Source organism: Microtus ochrogaster, chromosome X (assembly GCF_000317375.1).
Source record: "Microtus ochrogaster isolate Prairie Vole_2 chromosome X, MicOch1.0, whole genome shotgun sequence".
Taxonomy (NCBI): domain Eukaryota; kingdom Metazoa; phylum Chordata; class Mammalia; order Rodentia; family Cricetidae; genus Microtus; species Microtus ochrogaster.
The window spans coordinates 37,911,846-37,922,641 of NC_022026.1; the positions used below are offsets into that span (position 1 = coordinate 37,911,846).

At 40.2% G+C, this 10,796-nt stretch overlaps 1 protein-coding gene across 3 annotated transcripts in view; it reads right to left on the reverse strand.

Annotated features, from left to right (window-relative positions):
• Positions 1-10,796, reverse strand: part of Nox1 (NADPH oxidase 1) — a 30,425-nt gene that overhangs the window by 12,752 nt on the left and 6,877 nt on the right. For 2 of the 3 annotated variants that reach the window (XM_005358678.3, XM_026784925.1), the window contains exons 3-7: positions 2,534-2,644; positions 2,253-2,337; positions 1,802-1,953; positions 1,517-1,698; positions 1,299-1,431 (exon numbers count right to left, since the gene is read on the reverse strand). In XM_005358678.3, coding sequence (XP_005358735.1) covers positions 1,299-1,431; positions 1,517-1,698; positions 1,802-1,953; positions 2,253-2,337; positions 2,534-2,644 — 663 coding nt within the window. The remainder of the gene's footprint in view (positions 1-1,298; positions 1,432-1,516; positions 1,699-1,801; positions 1,954-2,252; positions 2,338-2,533; positions 2,645-10,796) is intronic. The other variant, XM_005358679.1, reaches the window with a different exon arrangement.

The window sequence follows — 10,796 nt, forward strand, 5'->3', positions numbered from 1 at the left end:
GCACACATGTGCACATGTGTGGTGTGGGGGGTGTATACATGCGTGCACGCACACATGTGCACATGTGTGGGGTGTGGGGTGTGTGTATACATGTGTGCAAGCACACATGTGCACATGTGTGGTATGTGTGTGGGTGTGTGTATACATGCGTGCAAGCATGCATGTGCACATGTGTGGTGTGGGGGTGTGTGTATACATGCATGCAAGCACACATGTGCACATGTGTGGTGTGTGTATACATGCGTGCACGCACACGTGCACATGTGTGGTGTGGGGGCTTGTGTATACATGCATGCAAGCACACATGTGCACATGCATAGGCATGTGGTGGCCAGAAATCATTTTCCACCTTACTGTTTGACACGGAGTCTCTCGCCAAATTTGAAACTTCTCAATTTGACTAGATGGACAGGCCACCAAGCATTAGGGATTGTCTCTTCTCTGCCTCCACAGTGCTGGGATTATAAGTGCATGCAGCTCTGCCCCACTTTTTCTGTGGGTGCTGAGGATCTGAACTCATCCTTATGTCTGTGGACAAGCACTTTGCATGCCTTCATAAAAACTGTGAAACAGTACTTGTCAAGCATGCTGTACCATTAAAGATAGCCTGCTTCAAGGATGTTTTGATTTTACTCCATGAAAATTTGACCGGGATTTATCAGCTGAACTTTTGGAACAATACAGTGGTCAAGGGTTTCATCTTTGGGTTTGTAAAAAACCTAGACTTGAAGGAAAGCTCCATTAATTACTGATGATGACTTCACATAATCTTTTTTTATATTTATTTATTATGTATACAATATTCTGTCTGTGTGTATGTCTGCAGGCCAGAAGAGGGCACCAGATCTCATTACAGATGGTTGTGAGCCACCATGTGGTTGCCGGGAATTGAACTCAGGACCTTTGGAAGAGCAGGCAATGCTCTTAACCTCTGAGCCATCTCTCTAGGCCAACTTCACATCATCTTACAGATTTTTTTGTCCCAAGATGGAGATAAAAGAAGTGCTTACCTCAGAGATCATTTATCTCAAACAGCAAAGCTGGGACACAGTAAATATTATCAATAACTTTACTTCTATAGAGAGGCCACACAGCATGCAGCAATTAATGGCTGCTACATGCTGTAGCAATTTCTTTCTTTCTCAAGAGTCCCTGTAATTGCCTGTTGCAGATGATTTTTTTTTGAAAATTATAGATATCTTTCATAGGAAGGAACCAACAGTGAGGAAATTATAATGACAATACTAACAAGGGTAACTGTGAAATAGGAGATAGCCCTTCTCCCATGGCGTTCTTACCTCAGGGGGGTGCCCCACAAAGTGAGGACGTCTGCAACTCCATTCATACTTATCCCACTCAAGAAAAGACTTTGAACAATTGTGGGGATGACTTTCATCCATGCTTTCCTCCGTTTGACGTCGGACAATTCCACTGAAACACACAAAGTAGGACAGTTTGTGACAATGAATTATCCAAAGACAGGGGTGGGCATGAGAATGGGATCTGAAGACCTTACCCCAGGCCGTGGATCCCTAAGCAGATGATATAGACGATAAAAAGGTGATGCGTATACCAGAAGAGCTCAAAATAATTCCTGCGGATAAACTCCATAGCTGATGTTACCATGAGAACCAAGGCTGTTGTGGCAATCACTCCAGTAAGGCCAGCAACACTGGTAAACGTTGCATGCATTACTGTCTGTGAAAGGAGAAATGTCAGCCTGGCCACAAAATCTACCAAGAATACCATGATCTCCCCGATCATGACCAGATACCCATGCTTTCGCATCAAATCACCTCACCGTGTTTGGAGAGTGGATGGGATTTAGCCAAGAATCCTTTTCTTTCTCATGACGAGAGAGGTTGGAGAGAACAAAGGCAAGCGATCCATCCATGGCCTGCTGGCTTCTACTGTAGCGTTCAAAGTTAAATAGGTGTGCAATGACATGAATAGCTAAGTGGAAAGATGGGAGGTGTCAGGAACATTATGGCAACCATATCCCACTGAAATAGGAGACTCCCACCTATAGTGCCTAGCGGAATACAGAGTCCACAGTATATACCCAAGACCTCCCATCACCATCCACTCAGTTCCCAAAGGAACAGATCATATACTCCACGAATATGGTTCTAAAAAGTGTCTCATAAAGAGTTCCAGGTGCTCATTAAATATTTATAATATTTATATGCACAGGCAAATGACATTGCATCCTGATCACCTGTTGTCCATGGTTGCATCTTTTGCCACATTACCTGTGAATATGCAGATCATATATGCCACCAGCTTATGGAAGAGGAGGTTGTGATCCAATGGCTTTCTCAGTGAGCGGTTGCAAAACTACAAATGCAAAGTCATCCTGGTCAGCTGTCACCAGTCAGTCTTATGAAATTCACTAATTCCCACCAACATGCCTGCCTTAACCACAGCATTGCAGTACCCAACCATCGCCATCTACCAAAGGAGACCTCTGGCTTCCATTCCAAGGGACTCTTCCTTTAATGTGAAAGCTGAACTAAGCACAGCGGGAACTCACTGAGCAGGTGCCCCTCAGGAAGGACAGCAGATTGCGACACACAGGAATCAGGATCATCATGCTGTTAAAATTCAAGCAGAAAGCAGAGGCTCGGGCAAAGGCCAAGGCGGTCTGGAATAGAGGAGAAAAAAGAGACTGCTACTTTATCTCAGCATCCAGCAGGTGAGGACTGGTCCTGTCTGCTTTTCTAGGATGAGCAAATGGACATTAAGGGGCGGTTTCCTGCCTCTCTCAGTCACTCTCTCTCAGCAACCAGCATACCAGGCCAGTCCCTCTGCCAAAGAGAGACAATGGGCTGAACTTACTGGAATTGAGGAATTCTCATGACAGTGGTTTGGAAATGTTGGGTGATTTATTTACTAATGTGAACAAGAACAAGGTTTAGTAATTCTGCATTAGCAAATACAATCTATGAATGTAATAGTTTGCAGAAGATATTTTTATTTCATGCATTTAATTATACTTTTATTGTTTGCCCTTTATAAAATAGCCTTGGAGATCATATATACTTTTATATATTATTAACTAAAGCTTATATTTAAAGATACAATTATGGTTGATGGCTTTTTTTATTCTCTTTTCCACATTTTCTAATGTTGAAAATTTAAGAAAGCAATACTTGTTTAGAAAATAAAAATTTAACCAGCTGTATGTGATATCTTTAAAATGGAATGCTTGGAGAACTATTAAATATAGCTAGAGATAGAAGGGAAAGCCTTTCTTTGCTCAGCTCTGGGCATGGGACACAGGGCCGTTTGCATGCCAGGTAAGCACTGTTCCCCAAGAAAGTATAATTTCTAAGTGAAGAGCTTTAAAGATGAGTTCTTTGAGTGACCAGGGAGCATAAAATAAGAACAGTAAAAGGTCTAGGCAGTCAAGCTGCTTTTTGTGTTTGGACTGCTATCTATGAATTACGACAATCTTATAGTAGTAATTGGGTAGGGGAAGAGTCAGGCTATTTTTCATTGCAATTAAGCAAATTTATGAGTCTTACATGTGTGCCTATAAACAACTAAAAAGACAACTATGGGTGAGAATGCACGATTTCTTAGTATTTTAAAACAATTATTAAGGCACACTTCTTATGCTCATGGATTGGAAAAATCAATATTTTTAAAATGGTTATATTAATAAAAGTAGTCTACAGATTCAATGCAATTCCCCTCACAGTTCCAATGACATTCTTCACAGAACTAGAAAAAAACCCTAAACTTCATATGGAAATACAAAAGGACCCTGAATAACCAAGAAATCCTTAGCAGAAAGAATAATGGTATAAGTATTACAAAACCGAATCTCAAATTAATACAAGAGAACCATGACAACAGAATGGCATGGTAATGTCATAAAAATGCATACAAAGGGATGGGGAGATGGTCATTGTTACGTTAACATGAGAGTCTGAGTTCTAACCTCTAGTACCCATGTATAAAGCCAGGCATGACAGCAACAGCTGTAACTACAATGCTTGAGGAGTGTGGATGGAGACAGGAGTATCACGGGGCTTGCTGACCACCAGCCTAACTCCACTTTCAGTGAGAGGCTTCGTCTCAAATGAATAATGTAGAGAGTTACAGAGCAGAAGAGCTGACAGCTCCAGGCTTCAGAACAGAAGTACTCACACCTATACACACAGATGCATGTATACTCCCCACACAAAGTAAATAATTTAACAGTATATAGTCTGATGTAATAGAAAAGAGGACCTGTTGTGGGATTGCCCTCTGTATGCTATGAATATGTTTTATTACCATTAGTTATTAAATAAGCTGTTTCAGCCAATGGCTTAATAGGGTAAAGTCAGGTGGGAAATCCGAACAGAGATATAGAGAAAAAGTAAGCAGGGTCAGGGAGACACCATGTAGCTGCCAAAGGAGAAAGATGGCAGCCGCCAGCCAGAACCTTACCAATAGGCCACACCCTCATGGTGATATACAGATTAATAAAAATGAATTAATTTAAGATGTAAGAGTTAGCTAAAATAGGCCTAAGTTATTGGCCAAATAGTATCATAATTAATATAGTTTCTGTGTGATTATTTGGGTCTGAGCAGTTGGGAAACGAGCAAGCAGTCTCCACCTACAAAATGGACCACCAAAGTGAGGCAACTGCATCCACATCAAACCTGAGAGAGTTTGGAAAGTTCTAGACACAAAAGAACAGAGTTAAGCATGACTTGCTGTATTTTTTTTCAGACTTGTTCTGTTTGCTAGAAGCAAGCAGAGGTATGATTTCTTTAAGAGAAGGCTTCCCGACTCCGCGGTAGCAGCAAAAACTGCACAGATCTTTAAGAAGGCTTCCAGAGCTAGTTGCACAAACAGCTCTGGCTCATTCAGGAGACTGAGCACTTGAATGGGCTTTGTGGGCAGCATGTTACAAGTTACTTGGTGGCAGCATGGGCTATCTGCTTCCTATAGTTGAGGTGGTAGGGATGTCTCCTACCTGACAGTCCCAGAGCTGGTGATAAAGGTACCGCCACCATATCGAAAGGCTGAGAGAGGCTGAGCCAGCATCCAGGGATGCCATGACCAAGATGCTTACCATTTTAAAAGTGTTCCTGGTCAGAAAATGATTACAGATATGCAATAGGACAGATGCAGACATAAAAGACCTCTAAATGAGACACAGTGTGTTACAAAAAATGTACATAGGCTTGGGAGAGAAAAGAAAAAAAATATAGACAGTTATAAAAAGAAATAAATCATTTTTAAAAATAAAACAAAGTCTTCAAAGAGACAGAGTACAGACAGTCATATATTAAAGGAGTAAAGAAAAATAAGCCACATAAAAATGGAAAATACACAGAGTCTGGATTATGTATATCATTGTGTTTTCTTTGAATTTTTGGCTGTGAATAAACTAAGTACAGAGAGACATTTCATTGTATGGGCTGCTCTTGACTTCAAAATTTGAGTCTAAGGATATGTTGCTTTGGAAAAGAGGTTTTGCTTTTGTTTCCACAGAGGAGAGAAAGCTGTGGATTCCTTACCAGCTAATATGATTTAATCAAACAAGACCCCCTGAAGCAATGGCCCAGATGGTCCAACATCTATGACAGTTTCAGGACTGCTGGTTGAGATGGACCTACCACACAAGATACCCCATGAAAGACCTGATTAACAGCATCCCCCAATCAACAGGAAGTGGTTTAGAGAACAATGCCCAAATTCCCTAAATGATTTTTTAATGTTTGTTTACCTTTAAAGAGGGATATGGTATAGAGATGAATATTTTGCATTGGTATTAATCTTCGTTTATTGGCACAAATTTAAGATCAATTTTGTTATATGCATATTTCTGCTCTTGATTAAGGTATTGTGCTTGTACAGTTCATTTAAAAATGTAATGTATAAATAAGAAATTCGGGTTAATAGATGGTTATCTATAATAGTCAAGCTTGTAGTCATGTTAATTAGGTTTTCTAGATATACAGAGATATATTTCAGATGGATAGGTACTCTTCAAATCTTTCAAATACTAACAGAATATGGCATTTAAAATGTTTTAAGAACTTAGGACTTTTTATGACAATGAAATACATCTGCTTCTGGCAGCACCAATCTACTTCAAGAGGATGATGGGCATTGAAGAGGCTCCTTATGGAGTTGGTTAGCCATTTGGGCAAGAAACTGCTCTCGCCCAGACTGCTTGATGGGTATGCTGTATGAACTGGACATGCAGGACCCACAGACAAATGACTGCTCAACTTGCCTAAAGGTGAGACAATCCTTCAGGGTTCCTGCTTCATTAAAGAGTCTACCAGACATTCTGCAGGATACAGAAGAAAGTGACTGGCAAACTGCCAATAGAGGTGAAACAGTCTTTCAAATTTCTTGTTTCATGGAAAAGTTTGCTGGATACTATGGTCCTATAGGCTGAAGATGGATACCCCAATGTTACAGAAGAACTTTGGGTGACTGTCCAGACAGTGAGATGTCTCTGTCAATTCTAGAGTTTTGGAAGTTGCATACAATGCACTTATAATATTACTTAGGTAATATTATATCTTCTGGGGTCTTTAATGGAATTGAAGAAAAGATAGTTATAATCACAGTTTTTCTTAGTTATGATAAAATATAAAGTAGATATAAATGTTGTAACTATAATTCTTGCTTGATAACTGTTTTGTTGTATGTAATTTTACTATGTTAAAGTTCAAACCTTCCTTTTTATTTAGACAGAAAAGGGGAGATTATGTGTGATTCCCCTCTGTATGCTATGAATATGTTTTATTACCATTGGTTACTAAAGAAGCTGTTTCAGCCAATGACTTAGTGGAGTAAAGCCAGGTGGGAAATCCGAACAGAAATATAGAGAAAAAGTAGGCAGAGTCAGGGAGACACCATATAGCTGCCAAAGGAGAAAGACACCAGCCACCAGCCAGAATCTTACCAGTAGGCCACATCCTCATGGTGATACACAGATTAATAGAATGGGTTAATTTAAGATGTAAGAGTTAGCTAAGACTATGCCTAAGCTATTGGCCAAACAGTATCGTAATTAATATAGTTTCTGTGTTATTATTTGGGTCTGAGTATTTGGGAAATGAGCAAGCAGTCTCTGCCTACAAGGACTCAGAAATACACTCACACAGCTACCTCTACCTAATATCTGACAACAGTGTCAAAAACAGATATTGGGGGGAAAGCCAGCCGGATGGTGCTGATGAAATGGATATATATCTGTTGAAGGAAGAAACTAAATCCATATAACTTACTCTGTGCAAAAGTATCAATTCAAAATGGATTAGAGACCTGAATTTAAGGCCTCAAATTTGGAATGTGGAAGACTCTTCAAAATATAAGCATGGGCTTTCTGAAAAATAAAACTCCAATAACTCAGGCCATAAACCCAAGATTTTAAAAGTGGGATTGAAGAAAATTAAAAGGTTTCTCGGGGACTAGTGAGATGGCTCTAGTGGTAAAGGTGCTTGCTGTCAATCTGGGTTTGATTTCCACTTCTGGTGGAAAGAGAGAAGAGACTCGTGTTGGAGCATCCATGTGCCTGTCTGTGTCATCAGTCTGTCTGTGGGCATGCAGGCCCCGGAAGTGGAAACAGGACCATGGGAGGAGAGGAAGAGATATTAAGGAAGGTAAAAGGAAAAAAAATGAGAAAGTAATGGATTATATGTGACATGAAAGCAGAAGAGGAAATATTTCAAAAGAGGGAAGCAGCAAGTTGGGCTTTGGGGAGATTGGGGAAGACTCTGCCAGGGGAAGATGAGTAAGAACAAAGTAAAACTGCACAAAAATGCCATAGTAGAAACCCTTTCCTTATTTATACAGTAACCTGAAAAAGAAAGAGAGGGAAGGAGGAAGAAATGTAGTCAACTATTAAAAATAAATCCTTTTTTCTATATAATCTAAGCCCAGGACAGTGTGACTTCAGTGAAGCAAGCCAGGTCAAGACTGCCTAGTGTCCATGCTGGCTTTCAGCGTAGGCAGCACTGTGAACAAGAGCTGTCCTGCTGTTTTCCATTTCAGAGTCTTCTCATGGCCCATGTTCTTTCCCTGTTGAGTCACACGCTGGCTGGTTTGGGTAGAGACAGCCTGTTCCATTGCAGATGAAATTGTCTCTGCTCATCAAAAAGATCTTACATTTCCACATTGGCTCCCACTGTGTACCTATTTGAGTCACATAGGATTCTGGAAGCTATGATTATAATTGGCAAGTAAATTGAAAATACTGGACAATAATGTCACATCTCCACATTCTGTGGTAGTTACCCATCCAAGACAAATTCTTTTTAGAAAGAAGCAAACAAAAAAAAACTTTTATTTCACCCTATTGCAGAACATGGAGCTATCCCAATGTATATTCATTTCCCTATATCAACCAGTGGTATTGAAATCTTGCGGTCAGTAAGGCCACATTTACTGTGGGTTTAAGTTCCTCCCTCTACTCCTTATTTGCAATGATTCATAGTATTCTCCCAAGATGATCATGAATTTTCAAATTATCCTATGTAATGACTCAATCAATCAATTATGATCTATCAATATAAGGGTCTGATATTCTATTCTCTTCAAACATGAAAAGCAGTGGTATAGGCATTGTAGATATTTTAAAAGCCAGTTTTTAAAACTTAAACTTGATAATTTTAAAGTTTTCTTTTGTGCACATATATTGTATGTTGATCATATTTCTACCCACACCCCCTTACCCTGCTTTCTCCCACACCCCAGACTGGTGTAGGAGGCCCGTCTGTATTTGTGTTGCCTTCATTGGTTGTTAAAGAAACTGCTTTGGCCTTTTGATAGGGCAGGAACTTAGATAGGCTGGGAAAACAGAACAGAATTCTGGGAGGAAAAAAGCAGAAACAAGCAGACACCATGGTTCTCCTGCCCAAGAAGGACGCTGGTTAGACTCATGCCGGTAAGCCACAGTCAAGGGGCGATACATATTAATGGGAATGGATTAAATTAATATGTGAGAGTTAGCCAATAAGAGGCTAGAGATAATGGGCCAGGCAGTAATTTAATTAATACAATTTTTGTGTGGTTATTTCGGGGGGGGTTAAGCTAGCCAGGCAAGGGGACAGGACACAGCCCACTCCTCGCTCCTTACAACACCAGCCTTTTAACAATCTTTGCCCCCAACCGTTTTACTTGTACTCTCCTGTCATATACACATGTACGCTTTTATTTCTCCATATGAAACTTGAGACCTGCCATTTAAAGAAACCAACATATTTGCTTTTCCGGGGCTGATTTGATTCACTTAATATATTTATCTTCAGTAGCATCCATTTTTCTGCAAATAATCTAATTCTGTTTCATCTTAATGGTTGGAAGAACGCCTTTTGTTGTGTGTACATTCACTTTGTTTGCCTCTCCCTCTGCTAACAGACCACAAACTGTTTATGTCTATTAAATGGAGCCTCTCCATTTCAAGCATCTGCCTATTTGGAAAATGTAAACACGGTGAATTTCAAAATACCAGCTTGAGATCCTTGAATACAGAGCTGGGATGAAGTGGCTCTACTACAATCACATAAAAAGATATCAGAAACATATTGAGTGTAGGAAGTGATTTCCATACACTTTCTGTACTGTGGTCCCCTTTTTGACTGATTTAAAAAAATATGTGGGAGTCCCACTGTATTTGTAGACTTATATGTTTAAAAAGAACAACTTTCACTATATTAAAATTTAAAAAGTAAATGAACAATATTACCTACCTTGGAAAAGAAACGAAATTTGTGCCTGATGCAGTGTGACTGTTTAACACATGCAGTGATCTATTAATAGTGCTCGTCTCTGGGGAGTGGGAGCAAAGTGCTTGTTACTGACACACTTTGATCTCACTGACAACAGCATCATTTATAATTCATTTTCATTGTTTTTCTTAGATTGAAAATAGATTTTTTCCCCCTGGGGCTGGAGAGATGGTTCAATGGTTAAGAGCACTGGCTGCTCTTCCAGAGGTCCTGAGTTCAGTTCCCAGCAACCACATGGGACTCACAACCATCTGTAATGAGATCTAGTGCCCTCTTCTGGCCTGCAGGCATATATGCAGAACATTCATATATAAAATATAAATAAATTGAATTTTAAAAAAGAAAATAGATTTTTTCTCACATATACTATATCCCTATGACAGTTTCCCTACTCCTCCCAGCTCTTGCCTGCAAATCCACTCCTTTCTGCCTCTCATTAGAAACTAAGCAGGCTTCTAAGTGAAAATATAATATAATAGCAATAGAAACCAAATACTATACAATGGAATAGCACAAAACAAACAGAAGAAAGAGAACCCAAGAAAAGGCACAAGAAACAGAGACTGAGAACACTTGATCCTAAATGGGGTGTCTCCATCAAATCCCTCCTCTCAGGGCTCAGGGAACCCTGCAAAAGAGGAAGCAGAAAGGATGTAAGAGCCAGAGGGGGGTGGAGGACCAAGGAAACACAATCGGACCAATGCACACACAAACTCACGGAGACCGAGGCAGCATGCAAAGGCCTACATGGGTCCGTATCAGATGGGGTCATGGAGCTGGGAGGAGAAGTGGACACAAGCCCTTATCCCCAACCCAGCGACTTTCTGACATTGATAACCACTTGCAAAAGAAAATTGTTTCCCTCACTAGGGAAAGAAAGTGCTGTTATTGTGTAGGCTGCAAGCCCAGCAGCCGAAGGTCAACAGAACACAAACACAACGGCATCTTTGGAGGCTCCTTGGTTCATAATGTCTTGCCGGGACCTTTTCGAAAAAATTTTATCTTCCCTTCAATGGAAGAATGGATGAAGAAAGTGTGGAACAT